The sequence below is a fragment of the Etheostoma cragini genome, chromosome 8 (genome assembly GCF_013103735.1).
Source record: "Etheostoma cragini isolate CJK2018 chromosome 8, CSU_Ecrag_1.0, whole genome shotgun sequence".
Lineage (NCBI taxonomy): Eukaryota > Metazoa > Chordata > Actinopteri > Perciformes > Percidae > Etheostoma > Etheostoma cragini.
The window spans coordinates 23,562,893-23,580,207 of record NC_048414.1 but is presented as its reverse complement, the minus strand read 5'-3'; the positions used below and the strand labels follow the sequence as shown (position 1 = coordinate 23,580,207).

The following is a 17,315-nucleotide window of genomic DNA, read 5'->3' as shown; positions in this document are numbered from 1 at the left end:
CCTTATCAAACCTTGCTGACGCCATCTAGCGTGTAAGTGTGGTTACCCGTCAGTTTGATGTCTTGCTTTCTGTATAAAAATCCTCATTTTTGCTGGGAATATCAGCCCAAAGTTTATATTCAGATTACGGAGTAGTTGTTTCACCGGTCGTATTGTTTCCGTTGTTTCACCACTTCCGCGGATAGGTCAGGGAAGAACATCACATGGCGGCCGTTGTACATCACCTTTCCTTTCAGACGGGCTGCAGTCATCACCCTCACCTTGTCTTGATAGTTTAAGAATTTCATGATGATCACGCGAGGCGGGCCACCTGGAACACCCTGGCCCTGCAACCTGTGGGCCCGCTCGATAATAGGGGGGGATGGGAACGCGTCCCGTCCCAGGACCTCCGTCAGCCAGGCTTGCAGAAAAGCAGCGATGTCCCCTTCTTCTGTCTTCTTGGGTAAGCCCACGAGCCTCAGGTTGGATCTCCGGCTTTTGTTTTCAAGCTCGTCCACCTTCAAAGCGAGGTCCTGGATTTTCTTTTGCATGGAAGCTTCCTTGCCTGATAACGAGGCGACGCCGTCTTCCAGGTTGCTAATGCGGGATTCCGCAGAGGTAAGCCTCTCGAGGAATACTCCAATTGTGTCCTTAATTTCTTGATTCGAAGTTATAATTTCCTGTAATTGCGTGGTAAAGTGATTTTTCAAGGCTTGAATCGCCTCCAGGAGGTTAGCTTCAGAAGTCTGGGAGCTAGCTCGATTTCCACTTCGCTGCTAGCCTCGCCTTCGGATCCCTCTTTGCCGGAGGTTTTAGTTTTTAATTTGTGTTTACTCTTCATCTTGGCAGGTTGAATTGAATCCCAGAGAGTTTGCTCGAGCAAAAGATCTATTAGCAGTGGTCTAGATATCTAAATGTGGAGTGTATTGGTCGGAGCTCAGAGCCCTGCAGCTGCTCAGTCAGACGCCATAACCGGAAGTTACTCACTACCTTCTGCTCTTGATAAGGACAGTGGTACAAGCGCCATTTGCCAACAAATATGAGCCAACGGGATGGAGGATATGTCCGTAGGGACTCGTTTGTCCAACCTCTCCAATAGCAGGAGCGAGCACGCCAAGTCCGAGGGTTATTTACGGCCCGCTTTGGCGGACATTAAGAAGCGTCGACAGTCAAAGAAGGAGGTTGAAAAAAAGGATGTGTGACCAAAAAACGTTGCAAAAATCTTTGGAGCATTATTTACGTTAAGATAATGTCAAACTGTGCTTAAAATGTATAAATAAATGCCATTTCTTGGCAGAGCCACGGGAAATGCGACCTCACTTCATGGTGTTCAGCCACGCCCCCCGTGTTAACTGTATTAACCAGAACGGTATTAAGGTGTGTGTTGAGCGTATAGAAGTTGCACTAATGCAAGAGAGAGCAATGTCATATTCGTCATCTGAGAGCAGGCCACCTAGATCAATTTCCCATTGTTCTCGAATGAGATATAGAGTGATTATATCTTTTTTAGTATAAATAATTGAAAATCTACCTTTATTTAACATAATGACCCCTTAACAAAGAATCCAGGTAAGATAGTCTGGCGATTGTTGGAAAATTAGCAAACTTTTTTGCGTGCAAAGTCCTAATTTGTTAATAACGGAAAAAGTAAATATTTGAATTCTCTTGATATTTGTTCATAGCAGGCAAAGGTGCTATCAATACAGCCCCCAATTCTATGTATACCCGTGTCATACCAAATTTAAAAACCTTTGTCTAATGAAGGTGGAAAGAGGTCATTATTTATTATGGGTGAGTGTATAGAAATGTTCTTAATACTTAAGTGTTTTTTTGCTGTTTAAGAAAGTGATTGGGTTACAATTACATTTCCATTAATATTACTTATTAGTGATGGCAGGCTGCAACACTTTGGTTCGGAGTAAAAAGGGAATAACCACTCTCCTCCCCACAACCAAACATCTGACTGAATTGTGGGTGGACCTTAAATTAAAAACATTATCAAATCACTGTTTACCTAACATAAATTACCGACTATTATCTGTGCTTACATAATAGAGATTTCAATAGCTTTTTACTCTTTAAGTATGCAAAATATTCACACATCTGATCTGAATTTCACACAAAAAACAACAACACACAAGCGCTTGTAAAATTTAAAAATCTGAACTTGTAAGTTGATATCTGCACTCGTAGAAAATGTTAACACAATCAATCTACACACAAATGTGTAGATTGAAATTTACATAAACAACATGACAACTTGTAAGCATTATTTACTTGTATACTTTTTTTACTCTGGTTCATTTTCCATCATAGCTTCAACTGAGTGATTACAACTTCTTGAATCTTTCACTGCAATGTCACACATGTGCTCTCTTGCATCACAAAGTAGCAATTCTACACGGTGGAGTAGTAAGCTAGCCAGCCAACTAACCAGTCAGCCCGCTACTAAATGAATATCTTTTAGTCATCCAAACACTGTTTAGCTGTAAAACTGAAACATTTGTGGTGAGCTCCTGTTCCTGCAGCCACAGTAGGACCACAACCGTCCCATTGTTGTAGCGCGTACCTTACAAATTCAGATTTCTCTTACAAGCTCATGTTTTTTTTCTTTGTGTGACCTCAAATTTAGATCATGTGTGTAAATATTGTTTACAAGTGCAAATTTGAACACACAAGTTCCGATTTTTTGTTCTGCAAGTTCTCACAATGTATTCTACAAGCGCTCACATTTTGCAAAATATTTACCTTCATATCATCACAGCTTTCCATTAATGGGTTTTATTTAACGTAAGAGGCTAGGGTATTGTGGCACTTACTTGTGTTTTTTTAGCAGGGCATGAAATTACCACCTGCCCACCCGTTAAATGCGGGTGAATTTTGCAATTGGTGGGTCAATCAACTTGCTGCGTTGGCTGGTAGCCAATGAAAAGTGAGTGATTCATATGCTTAACTATCGGTAAGCAGGGTACGCAGCATCTTCATTACTTGCGACAAACCCAGCAGTCCCATGTGCAGCCACTGACCAAGCGGGAGTGAGAACGGGTCATATTCAAGATTAAAGATTTTTTTTATTGTCATACCACAATACACTGTAGTACAAAATTAAATGCAAAGTTCACATCTTAAAAAGAATACAGCTAAAAATCTAACCACAGTCTGCATTACCAACAGTCACCTGAGCTAAACAGCACAAATCACCTGCAAAACTCACTCCAAGCAACACAACTCTTAACACACTTCTCAAAACAGGCTCAGTACAAACACACGCTATGAACAGTCCTTATCTAGATAACACACACTGTCACTCAGAACCCACTGAGGGGCAGATGTACAAACGCTTTGGCGCTGTTGGAGCTAAATCCTGCTCCATTCTCAGGGTTCATTCAATTAGTAGTCAAAATCTCAGATGTTGAAATGTGAATCCATTTATTACATAGGATATCCTGAGACAAAGTTACCTGGATCAAGCTGTCGCAGCTCTCCCCTTTCTTTGTCTGACTCTTTTGCTCTCGGACCCCCAGTATTATCTCACAAAGGGTGGGGTCTTTAGACCACAGTGATGTGTGTGTGTGCATATTCGTTATCTTTTCAGTTGGAATGTGACTGAAGGTTTATGACTCTCAGTTCAGGAAAAAATCAGTGGGGGTAAAAGGCTGAAACCAGACTCAGAAAGCATCCCTAACAATCAATTCTACTTCTGACACATTTAGGAGAGCTGGATTATAACAAAATGTAGCAGAACATCTTATATTATAAAACAGAAGTATTGCAAAACAACTTCATGTAACAAACAACAAACAACAAACTATATACTTATAACAACAAAGTTAATGCACGACCAACATGTCTTCATTTATGTCGAAATAATGCTTTGACCGTTTAGCTTAAATGTATAATGCAAATCACACACAATCTTCTGCACATATAACATTTTAAATCCCAACATTCCCCTCTTTTGATCTCACCTCCGTGAGAGGTTTACTCATCCTGTGAAAAGATCATAATGTCGTCAAAATATTAATTCACAGTACTTTGCAATACCTGATCTATCCCTACCAAATCATCTTTTAACACTTTATTGAAAATGTATGGACTATGTTGAATCCATCTGTATTAACATAGTTGCCGCCGATCTTGCTTGAAACTATAACAGGAAATTTAATGCAAATGTTACTGTTTACATGAACTTTACCTTCTTTATAGAGTGAGAATAAGTAATTCTAAAATAATAGTTTTTCCCAGTATTGTATGTGTGTTTTCAGAATGTGAGTCTGTGAGTACAATCCGCCCTTCAAGTATGCATCTGAAGTACCAGAACCAGGACGGTCTCTCGCTCCCCCCCCTTCTCATTATCAGTCCATCATCTGATTGTTTGTCCGTACCTCAGTGTTTGTTTATGGTGTAGCAGGTCTCAGGGGCACATGGTTGACCCCTCCAGAGCCCTCTCACCTCAGCTTCAGCAAGGCCCCAGCTAGAGAATGTGGACCCCACTGCTTGCTCTGCAGTCCAGCACAGCACACTTACAGATGTTGCGATCACTATCAACTGTTTAGCCCTGGTCCACTTTTCATGTCACTTTGGGCCAAGAATCGCAGCCAGACCATGAACCTTTATGGTCTTTAGCTGTGCTGTGGTCTGAGGTGCTATGATGGTTGTTTTCAGTCACCGGGACAGTTTGTTACTGGTCCTGCAGCTGGAGGAGCGAGATGGACCTGATTCTGACACAACGAGGCACTGTGTGGCACAAAACAGAACTTCAAAAAGTATAATCTTTTCTTTTATCAATACTCATTTAGTGTATGTCACTCATTATTATAAAACAAAGTTTCTTTCCCTCTTGCTGCTTTAACTCTATATAATCCATACAAACATTCTAAAGAGAAACACAGTTTTTTTAACTTTTCTCTTCTAAGTCTCAGTTTACATTACAAGTCATGTTTCTGCACAAATTAAAACAAAATTGTAGAGTAGTTTTAATATCCTAAATGCTATGCACACTGTATTATTCCTACTGTATCCCTCTTTTTGAGTTATGTTTCCTACAGCATACCTGTTCATAATTATGTAGTAGTTTTAGACATTAACATACTGTCTTGCGTTACAAACCAACATCTTGATCTTAAAAGCAACAAAACAAAAAGTTCAAAAAGAAAAAGAAAACAATCCCCCAAATAAAATGTTTTCAACATCAACTTGGTAGTTTAAACAGTTTGTCATATAATAACTCAAAATACAAACAAAATCTCCAATTAAGCCTCACTGAAAAGCTCATTTGAGCACCACATCAAATATATATAGAATCAAATCTTATATCAGCTTGGATTGGTTTCAATCTTCTCAATCTCAACCAATAAATTGAGATGAATTATAACAAAAAGACTGTTTCTTTAATTTTCAATTTTTAGGTTACAACAAAAAAATTTACTAATTAATGTCTAATGTGTTCTTTATGACCTGTAGTCCTACTAACAATAGAAACCAATTCAGCACCTAGTGGTTCAGTTTATCTAGTTTGTTAACTGATTTCAATTCAATTCAATTCAATTTTATTTATAGTATCAATTCATAACAAGAGTTATCTCAAGACACTATACAGATAGACCACACTCCAGAATTTACAAGGACCCAACAGTTCTAGCTGTTCTAGTTCAACTGATATGAGAACATATCTCATTATACTGTGTAATTTGTGATCAAAATCTTCACTGAGCTGCAGGTCTACTGCAACCCCTCTTTACTTTGTGCACAACTCTTTTTTTTTTTTTTTTTTTTTTTTTTAACCTTATCCTTCTCTATACATGTGTTTTCTTGAAAGAACCCACAGTTCAGCTGTCTTCTAGATCAGTGGTTCCCAAACTTTTTCAGCTCAAGACCCAAAAGAGAAATTTGGTGTCCCCCCCAGGACCCAAATTTACAAAAATACTCATTGAATTATTGTAACATCTACATTTTTAAACTGTGGACAAAAGACGGAACAAACCATGAATTTAAATGTATATGAAGTATATTTATTCCATTATAAAAGTAAACAGAAAAGGTTTCTATTCTCCTTTCTGTGTCTCACCCCTTTCTCAACTCAAGTATCACAAAAGTACTGCATGTGCTTAAGGTATGAGAAGGTAACATTAAAGGAAGCCTCACATTTTTCTTTCTTAAAACTGGAAATGATATAAGCCATTTTCTATCAATCAGCTAAGAAATTTAATCTATTAACTCTTTCAACTGGATTTTTTTGATCTATACATTAATTTAAGTTTGATTCTTTGCTTCACGTACATCTTCCTCTTTTTCACAACAACATTATTCTTAGTTTTATCAGATCTTTTTTCTTTTTTTTTCTCTTTTCAATTTAACCCCTGTGTTACCTTTTGCCCTGCAGAGGAATTTTGGTTAAATACTTTTTTTTTTAAATCCCAACAGCGCCCATGTCAGGCGTATTTGTGTTGCGACGTGCGCGTAAAAGCATGACAAGGTATGTACAAATAGGCAACACTGAGGTAAAAGCACAGACTGCCTATTGCGGAAACTGAAAAGGGCAAATTGCGATTTTCCGTGTCATGGATTTGCATTCATAAGCGGGTCAGGGGGAAAGTGGGAGTTTCCCATAAAGAGATGGGAGCGGAAGTGTAAAGTGCGCCTAATTATGTAGTCCGCAGTATGTACAAACAGTGCCTGTGAAAGCGCGTCTCTATTGTGAGGTGAAATATATAATATACAATACTCTGTTCCCCCAATCTCACAATGGATTCAGAGTGTAATGGAACACCCCCCTTTAGAAGCTAAGAGTTTCAGTTCAGAGACATGCCTTTTCGTTTTTTCAACATCTGGGACCCCCTCTTGGAATATATGGTGGAAGATGGTGCACTGACCCTTAGGAGTGGTCTAGCATGGTCTGAGATCTCATAGTACATTTTCATATAAGACACAATAGGCCTGTGTAACACTTTCTGCTTCCGGTACTCGGAGTAGGGTATCAGAACTTCCTGTCGACAGTCAATTTCTACATGATTTCTACGATTTAGATTATCAGCCATAGTCTCTAAACCATCCGAGGTAGACTGACAACGAGCTTTGTGGTTGTGAAACGAATGTTTCTGCTCCTGTTGAAGCTAGACGTCTGTCTGTATGAAAAGTTTTGTTTGGTTATGGAGGAGGAGTTGTGGGTAGGCTAAAAAGAAGGCTTCATTTGTTACTCTGTTGCCATTTTACTTTGTATTGTATGTGCCCCTTGGAAAGTCAATAAAGAAATGTAAAAAATGTTTGCATGCTTTTTACATGAGCATTTATTTGTAAATGTACACCTGAGTTCATTCAGTTATCTGTACTGAACAAAATGATGAGAGAGATACTGTACATGAGTTGAATCTAGTTTAAGTTTAATTACGTAAAGCAAAGGGTAAAGGGTTTAACTTTATAATTCACACCGAGTATGCGCGTGTATACTGTGCTTGTGTATATCTGCAGATACCATTCTCTGCATGCTGTCTCCCTGGTCTGACTGGAGTGAGTGTAGTGTGACGTGTGGGCAGGGTGTGCAAACACGTCAGAGGATGCTGAAGTCTGATCCTGCAGGGTGCACTGAGGAGCTGGAGCAGACGAAGAAGTGCATGCTGCCAGAGTGCTGTAAGTACCTGAAGTATAACATCTTACTACAAACTTGATTACTTTTCCTTTACTGTTTTGTTATTGTTATTTCTGATGTTTCCGTCTGTTCTTCTCCTTCGGTTCTTCCTTCCAGCCATCGACTGCATGGTTTCGGAGTGGTCCGAGTGGTCGCAGTGCAACAAGTCCTGTGGTAAAGGACACACCATTCGAACCCGTATGGTTAAACTGGAGCCACAGTTTGGAGGCAGTGTTTGTCCCGAGACCATCCAGAGGAAAAAATGCAAGGTCAGGAAGTGCAGGACAAAAATGACAGAGGAGAGAGGAGGTGTAGGTGCGAGAGGAGGAAAGAGAAGTAGACGTGGTAAACAAGGAAGAGATGCAGCGGCGGAGGAGCAGCCAGGTTAGTGGGAATCATTTCTTATATTGTTATATTATTAAAGCTGCATTACAGCGAAATTAAGATGCTACTTTTTATTGTTTGTTCCATCAGGTTGCATGATGCAGCCATGGGCCAGCTGGATGGACTGTACCAAAATATGCGGAGGGGGGATCCAGGAACGTTTCATGATTGTGAAGATAAGAGCTAAAGACACTCTGATGGCCAGCTGTAAAGAGCAAAAGGAGAGCCGTGCCTGTAACATTCATCCCTGCTAGGGGCTACTACTGAGTTATAGTGGAGGGAGGGGAAGCAGCAGGTGAAACATGAGTTGTAAAAAAAATATGGGTTTATTCGATAAGATAATAATAGGGGATGTTTTGTGTACAGGGAGGTAAGGTTAGGGAAGGGTGAGATGATAGGCTAGTCGGATCCTTTGGAAGCAAGATATGTGTTTTGGTAAGTAGAGGGGAAGGGAGGGAAAATAGGAAAAAAGCAGAAGATGGTAATGTACTGTTTAGTGAAGCCATTGTTAGCATTAAGTTAACATGGATTTACTTTTGACCACAATGGAAAGTATGATAGTAATGTCTGTGTCCTGCAAAAAACAACTACTGTAGCCTACAATAGTAGTTTCTATGTTAGTGTATTTCTAGTAGTTGTGTTTTTTTGGCGTGAAATAGAGTTGGGCTTCGGTTTGTATTTTTTTAAGAAAATATCACATGAACCCGGGATTTTTGGAATGTGTCTGCTTTGTAATCCATTTACTGACACAACGATGCCTTTTCCAACTATCATTAATTGTAGTGTCATAGCTATAGTTCACCCTTGAAATTACATTAATGCGCCTATACAACTGGATCAACTTTCTTCCGATTCCTTTTCATCCTAAAGTGGCAAGCTGCTGCTGTTTAGAATAAGTGTAAAATAAATAAAGATATGTACAACTGGTAGATGGAGACTGCAGGCAATCATGTTACAATCTCTCATGTTTTCTGTGGTGAGAGACTTTTGTTCCCTAACTTACGTAACATTTAAGTACCCCCTGAAAACAGCACCAAGCCTGGGGAGAAGCTAAGGACAAACAGAAGTCCCATCCCCTGTTAGAACCCAATTCATTTTAAAATCATGGACAAACTTCCAACCCTAGTATGGCATTTTTAAAGTTTTCAATTAAAAAAAAAGCAACAAAAGCGAAAGTGATAAACAGACAAAATTAAAGATTTTTTTTCAAATTTTTGCAAGACATAGATGCTATTACAGGAATTGTCTAAAAACTTATGGATGTACTGGATAACTACTATCTAACCAACCCTTAAACATTCATTAAGGACACTACTCTCTAAGTACTCAAAAACACAAAAACAGATACATTAAAATGGTGATGTGTAATACCAAATACCAAAAACATGAGTTTTTAAACTGTACTGCTGTTTATCTGTTGTTTCAGTTGATGTAGCATTACACCTCTTATTTTAGCATGTGCATGGATTAGCTTAGACTTTATGCTTTCTTTGTCGTAGATGTAGACTTGAAACGGATTGCTGTACCCTGTCTTTGTTGGTTCCTAAAAACTCAAACAACCGAAGCCAATTGTCACATCTTACACATGTGCATAATTTGTTTTTTTGTCGTTAGTGAAAAACATAATTGACCTTGTAGTTGAAAAAGGAGCCTCATATAAGATTTACATGACTGACAGGTCGGCATGTATCCTTCATCTTCTCCTGCTTTTCGTCCATTTTAAAATAAATGGGACCCTAATTTACTAAAAGAACATCATGCTGCGTTGAAGAATACATGAAAGTAGTGATTGACCCCATAAACTCATTTTGAAAATGTGTATTGAGTTACTAAATCAATTGAGAAGTAGGGTCATTTTAGAGACCTACATAGAAACACTATAGACTACTTTTTGCAACCAGTTGAAAATAAGATTAAATGCAGGAGTAACACTTTGTTATAACCATCATTAATAGATGGTAATTTGATAGTTAATTAATCTTTAGTCAATTGTCATTTAACTGTTAGCAAACCGTAATTTTACTGTTAACAAGCAATTGAATTATAATTAGTAAAATACATGTAGTGCTTTAAATTAACAGTTTATTGTTACACACATTATATTCCTCATATACTATATTAGGTATCGGGTCATTATTAGAAAAATGTTGTGAACCTTTAAGAAACCATTTTTAAAACATCTATAAACATTTCATTGACAGATGGACCGGATATTCTTACCACTTTGTTAAGGGTTATTAGTTGGTTTTTTAAATCGTCTATAAACAGTGTCTGGATGCCGGTTCTTAAACTAATAACCCTTAACAAAGTGTTAGGCACAGTTTATCTGGTCCATCTGGTCTATGTAATGTCTTGGCCACTGTATCACTTGACCATTTTCTGAGAAACCTTTACAATAAAAAATGTAAATGTAAAAACATGACTTCATTTGACTGTTTTTGATCAACATGTTGATCAAAAATGTTCTCTTTGATGTTCTCTTTGGGTTATATCCTCTAACAGCTACAGAAACATACTTATTTATCACCTTTAAGGGACAGTTCACAAAATGTAAAATGTGATATTTATCAATTGATTGTTTCGTTTGCACAGTGTTGGAGATATTTGCCATAGAGATGTTGGCCTTCTCTCAAATAATGTATATATTGTGGGGCTCAAAGTGCACCTCAATATATAGTGAGGTCAGAAGAAAAAGAGGGGAAACATTTGTTTTGCAATGATCATTTTTACACAAGAAGCACTGGGGTCTGTGGCACCCAGAACAATACGGAAGTTTTAAGGGGTCTACGGAAAATGGCAAAAATTACAGTATACTTCAACATCAACATTTGACGTGGCCTTCCATCCAGACACATTTTGGCCCTTCATATGAAAGAATTTGGGCTACTCTGCCTAACAGCTTTCTCAAGTCTGGTAGCGCACTTACAATTTCACTCTACTAGATGGAGGTAAAAGAATCAACAATCAAATAACCCATGGTCAGTTTGTAACTAGAAGCAGCATAAATAGAGGAACTGATTAAAAGTCAAATATTGTATCCTAGTAGTTATAATTTATACTGTTTATTGATCCCCCGTGGGGGAAATTACAATCAGTACACACAGGCCTGAAATACACACACATGCTGAGGACCTATTCATGCACAAATGGAGAGATGTCAGAATGAGTGGGCTCCCAGCTGAAACAGCACCCTGAGCGGTTGGGAGGGGGCTATAGTGCCTTGCTCAAGAGCACATGGCAGTGCCCAGGAGGGGAAGTGGCATCTCTTCAGCTACCAATCCACACTCCATACTTTGGTCCGTACGGGGGCTTGAACCTGCCAGCCTCTGGTTCCTAACCCAACTCCCTGTGGACTGAGATACTGCCACTCCAAAATGTCCTTCAAGCAGGATTTGAACCAGCATCCTAAGGATTTCAGTTATTATTCCACGACCATCCTCACCCTCTACCAACTGAGCTATCGAAGGGACTACCTAAGCTATTTCAAGTATTATATTTTATAATATTATAATCAAGGTAAACATTACAATATGATTTATTATGCATAATACCATATATGTTTAAAGGGGCAATCATCCATCAATTTGCACTTCATTAAAATAAATTAAAAATATTTGTAAATGACATATATAAAGAACAACAAACAACAAAGTCTGAAATATCCTGACTAAGACTCCTTAGTATATGAGTGTCAGGAGACATGGTGCGTGTTCTCTCAGCAACTGTGGCTGTTACGACTGTTCCTCGGATACTATGCATTCTCCTTGTTTCTCTGCAGTCTCTGGGCACTTCGATGACGTCCTGGATGCATGGCTGCAAGTTGTTGGATCCAATCAGGTCAGGGTCCTTCAGCTAGCTTTTTTGTCTCGGCAGGCGCAGTTTTCTCAGAAGTCTGTTGCCCCGGCGGGGCCTTCTATTTTCTGGGCACAGCTTTCTCGGCTCCGTTCCTAGGTGGGCGTACATCCCTGCTTCTTGTCAGTTACATTTATAATGCGTAGCAGAACAACAAATATTCATGTTTCACTTCATGGACTATTCCTGGTAACATTAGTTTTAATGTACTTTAGTGGTTCTTAGAGTCTTTAGAAGTAGAATGGGATCCAGAGTGTTCAGCTACCAGACTCCTCTCCTGTGGAACTAGCTTCCAGTTTGGGTTTGGGAGGCAGACACCATCTCCACATTGGCTGAGGAAAGTCCTGAACCATCCCTTAGTTACGCTGCTATAGGCCTAGACTGTTGGGGGACTTCCCATGATGCACTGAGCACCACTCTCTTCCTCCTTCTCTCCATCTGTATGCAACCTCATGCCATTGATGCGTGTTACTGTCTCGACTTCTTCCCTTTCCCGGAGTCTTGTACTTTCTCGCCCCCGGAGTCTTGCCCTTTCCTCTTTCCTCCTATTGCTTCCTGCAGGTGTTCTGGATCTGGATCTGTGGTTGGAGTCACCTGCTGCCTCCATGTTTCTGCTCGATACACTCCAATTCTCCATGTCTCTCTCTGTCTGTCTCACTCTTAAACAGATCAAAAAACATTTTGTTTTTTTATCCTGGATTTAGTTTGGTTCCAAACCATACCAACTTTGATGGCGAGCCTGTTCCAGTGAGTGACATTCTACAGAAGCAACGTTTGTACGCAGTGTGGCCAGCTGTGTTGGATACTCTTCTCCAGAGTAACTGAACTAATTTGTACCCATATCCTGGGAATTGGATTCACTTCTTGGATAAAGAACACTTGAATGTGTTTTGGTTTACTAAACGGGTAGCGTGACTTTTTATTTTTTGCAAGGACAATTTCTTTTGAATTTCCAAACTCTTTTTTGAAAATGAAAGCTCTAAGTTATTTTGCGGTATTTTCTAATTCAATTTTCAATTCAATTTTATTTATAGTATCAATTCATAACAAGAGTTATCTCAAGACACTATACAGATAGACCACACTCCAGAATTTACAAGGACCCAACAGTTCTAGTAGTCTCCTCCAGAGCAAGCAACAGTGCGACAGTGGCGAGGAAAAACTTCCTTTTAGGCAGAAACCTCGGTCAGACCCAGGCTCTTGGTAGGCAGTGTCTGACGGGCCGGTTCGGGTTGAAATGAAGAGTGGCAATAACAAAAATAGACAAAAATTAGTAGTCTGTAGCAGTTCTTTGTAGTAGTTTGCGGCATAGCAGGACGCTGTGCGGCATTACAAGGCACAGCAGGACATAGCAGGGCACTGCAGTGTAGCAGTAGAACATGGCATCACAGAACTTGGAGCGGGACCAAGGCGCCAGATGCTACCCTGATTTTGGAGCCTCTCTGATCCAAGGGAACATTCTGGGGAAAAAAGAACATAAGGACTCCGGGGAAGGACTCCCCAGAGCTAGGTTACTAACAAGCATTTCTGCGACATGGATGCACATAAATGAAAAGATGGAAAGATAGAGGAGAGAGGAGCTCAGTGTATCAAAATAAGTCCCCAGCTGTCTAAAACTATTATTACAGCAAAACCAAGAGACACAAGGTAAAGAGAGCTCCAGCCCGGTTGGGCTAGAACTCTCCCCAACCGGATCGGGCCGTATGCCAAGTCTCACTTTAGTTTTATTATATTCTTGTAAGTAAGTATGTAATGTAAGGTAAAACAATTCTGTGAACAGTGTGTTGCCCAGTGATTGTGTAATAAACCTGCCAGCTGTTCTATTTAAAAAAATAAATAAAGTCACCTTTTGAGTCTCGTCAATTACTGCTCAGAGTCTAGGTAATCGATATTTTCTATCATTCAGGTTATTGTAGATTACTTACAGCAATAGTGCACAGTGGTGTTGTGGTTTGGGGTTTTTGTTTTGGTTTATGTTTCCCTTTCTTTGGTCTCCTTCTGTTTTTGTCTGTTTTCTCCGTGGTCCTGTGTTGCTGGTCCAGTCTTGTTCCCCTGTGTATGCTTGTTCTACTTTCTGCTTTATTTTGATGGTTTAGTTTCCTGTCTTGTCTAGTCTTGTCTAGCTTTACTTTGGCTTGTCTGATTGTCCTGCCCCGTCCTAATTTGCTTCACCTTGTCTCACCTGTTCCCCGTTACCTCGTTACCTCTTGTATTTAACCCCTGCACTTCCTTCGTTCTCTTTGCCATAACCCTGTGAGTTGTCAGTTTGGTTGTCACCCTTTTTCCCTGTGTGTTTGTCCTGCCAGCCGGGGGTGAAACGCCTTGTCAGCGCTGCCAGCCTGCCTGATCCTGCCTGCTCCTCGGCTATTCTCTGTGGGTTTCCCCGTGAGCTCCCTTTCAGTCCGTTGTGAGCTTTCCTCCCAGTTTTGGACTCCTGCCTCTCCCTGTGCTGGGTTGAATTTATGTTTGGACTTTGCCTTTCGCTATTTTTCGTTGAACTGTTCTGAATAAACCCCCTATGAATCGGCTTATTCCTGCATCCTCGTCTCTGCGTTTGGGTCCTCCTTCGACAACGTCCCATCCTTACTGTATACAGCTTGGATGATTCCTTGCTTCCCCCTCCTGAGGTGGAGAACGGTTTTCCAGAAGCACCTTGGTGCCAACCGAAAGTCCTTCTCCATGTCTTCTCCGAACTTCTCCCACACCCGCTGCTTTGCCTCTGTCATGGCAGAGGCTTCAGCCCTTTGGTCCGGTTGGTACCCTGCAACTGCCTCCGGAGTCCTCCAGGATAACAAATCCCGGAAAGACTCCTTCTTCAGTCGGACGGCTTCATTGACCACTGGTGTCCACCAGGGTGTTCGTGGGTTACCGCCCCTTGAGGCACTTAAGACCCTAAGACCACAGCTCGCCGCCTTAGCTTTAGCAATGGAAATTTTGAACATTGTCCACTCAGGTTCAATGCTCCCACCCCCTGACCCCCCTCACCACCAGATGGTGATCAGTTGACAGCTCTGCCCCTCTCTTCACCCGATTGTCCAAAACATACGGCCTCAGATCAGATGAAACGATTATAAAATCGACCTTTGGCCTAGGGTGCTCTGGTACCACGTACATTTATGAGCATCCCTATGTTCGAACATGGTGTTTGTGATGGACAATCCATGACTAGCACAGAAGTCCAACAACAGACAACCAGTCTGGTTTAGATCAGGGAGGCCGTTCCTCCCAATAACGCCTCTCCTAGTATCTCAATCATTGCCCACGTGTGCATTGAAGTCCCCCCGAACAGAACTATGGAGTCCCCTACTGGAGCCCCATACAGGACCCCATTCAAGGTCTCCAAGAAGGCCGAATACTCCAAACTCTTGTTTGGTGCATACGCACAAACAACCGTCAGAGGTTTCCCCCCCATCACCCGCAGGCGTAGGGAGGCGACCCTCTCGTCCACCGGGGTAAACTCCAACGCAGCAGCGTAAAATCCTGTTAAGAGATAATGCTTTTGTATTTCTTTGTTGTGTTTCACAGTCAGGTGTTCTTAGTTTTATGTCCGTCTTAATGGGCCATTGTGGTCACTTGTGCCCTGTTGCCTCTGGTGTCTATTTAAACTCACTTTTTTCTTACAGACCAGAAGGGCTGAGGTTGAAATGACAGCAACGTTAGTTCAGCAAAATGTGCCGCTTGCGTTGACTGACCACCTGGGGCCTCTTCTAAAGGAGTGTTTCAAGGATTCCAAAACAGCCCAGGAGTACAAGTTTGCAAGAACAAAGAGTTCATGTATAGTTAACGAAGCACTGGCACCACATTTCATGAACGAGTTGCACCCTCGTCAGAGATGAATCCAATGACACAGGTATTTTCCAAACTATTGGACATGATTATTTTTATTTAATTTTGAGATGAAGTGGCATGTCTCCACCTACAATCCACACTCCGTACTTTTTGATCCATACGGGGACTTCAACCAGTGACCCTCCGGTTCCCAACCCAACTTCCTACAGGCTGAGCTACTGCCACCCCACAATATTCCACAATAACCAGGCATGATATAGTTTTTAAACCATGTATATAAGAATATGGGAGGCTTTATATGCGTACATGCTGTCATTTCAGGAGTAGAGAAGATGAACCCCCTGACTGTCTGGATGTTTATCAATGATAAGGTTGTTCACCGCTTCCTGGGGATGTGTACTACTAGCGGAACAAGGTGTGGGACAGCAGACATCATCTTCAGCAAGATAAATGCCACCTTAGCAGAGAAGGCTATCCCATGGCAAAACTATGATGGTCTCTCAGTGGACAATGCTGCTGTGAACATAGGCTCAGAGAATTCCATCGACTCCAGAATTCTGAAAGGACACTAGTATTTACGTTCACGGGTGCCCATGTCATACAGTCCACAACAGCGCTAAAAGAGCTGGGATTGGATTTTTGGACGTGAGCCTAATTGTACTTTATATACAACTTTAGTTTTGTCTACTGATTACATGCATTAACTGAATGTTTACAGTCTGATTCATGAAGTTTAGGGAGTAGTAGTTAGTCACATAGTTTCAGATTTATCTATCATATAATCAAGAATATAATAAAACTAAAGGGAGACTTGGCATACAGCCCGATCCGGTTGGGGAGAGTTCTGGCCCGACTGGGCTGGAGCTCTCTTTACCTTGTCTCTCTTGGTTTTGCTGTAATTATAGTTTTAGACAACTGGGGACTTATTTTGATACTCCTCTCTCCTCTCTGCTCTATCTTTCCATCTATTTGTTTATGTGCATCCATGTCCCAGAAATGCTTGTAACTAACCTAGCTCTGGGGAGTCATTCCCCGGAGTCATTATGTTCTTTTTTCCCCAGAATGTTCCCTTGGATCAGAGAGGCTCCAAAATCAGGGTAGCAGCTGTCGCCTTGGTCCCGATTCATGTTCTGTTATGCCATGTTCAAACTGCTACACTGCAGTGCCCTGCTACGTCCTGCTGTGCCTTGTAGTACCGCACAGCGTCCTGCTATGCCATGAACTACTACAAAGAACTGCTATAGACTACTAATTTTTTCTATTTTTGTTATTTCCACTCTTCATTCTAACCCCAACCGGCCCGTCAGACACCACCTACCAAGAGCCTGGGTCTGACCGAGGTTTCTGCCTAAAAGGAAGTTTTTCCTCGCCACTGTCGCACTGTTGCTTGCTCTGGAGGAGCAAGCAACAGTGCGACAGTGTTGCACTGTTGCTTGCTCTGGAGGAGACTACTGTTGCACTGTTGCTTGCTCTGGAGGAGACTACTGTTGGGTTCTTGTAAATTCTGGAGTGTGGTCTATCTGTATAGTGTCTTGAGATAACTCTTGTTATGAATTGATACTATAAATAAAATTGAATTGAATTGAATTGAATTCATGTATTGCAGGTGTCCAAATTTGACCTGGAAGACTTGGTAGATGATGTTGGCTACTGGTTCAAGGGTAGTACAAACCAAAAGGGGTACTTG

The 17,315-nt window shown here is 40.9% G+C and overlaps 1 protein-coding gene and 1 long non-coding RNA gene across 2 annotated transcripts in view; both read left to right on the top strand.

Moving 5' to 3' along the window:
• LOC117948610 (spondin-1-like) overlaps window positions 1-8,466 on the top strand; it is a 142,967-nt gene extending 134,501 nt beyond the window's left edge. The window contains exons 14-16 of the mRNA XM_034878349.1: window positions 7,447-7,605; window positions 7,721-7,987; window positions 8,078-8,466. Coding sequence (XP_034734240.1) covers window positions 7,447-7,605; window positions 7,721-7,987; window positions 8,078-8,241 — 590 coding nt within the window. The 3' untranslated portion in view covers window positions 8,242-8,466. The remainder of the gene's footprint in view (window positions 1-7,446; window positions 7,606-7,720; window positions 7,988-8,077) is intronic.
• On the top strand, window positions 2,502-3,252 carry LOC117948689. The gene is made up of 3 exons (XR_004657526.1): window positions 2,502-2,512; window positions 2,913-2,915; window positions 3,120-3,252. It is a non-coding gene; the product is annotated as an uncharacterized LOC117948689 (long non-coding RNA).
• Window positions 8,467-17,315: the final 8,849 nt, after the last annotated feature.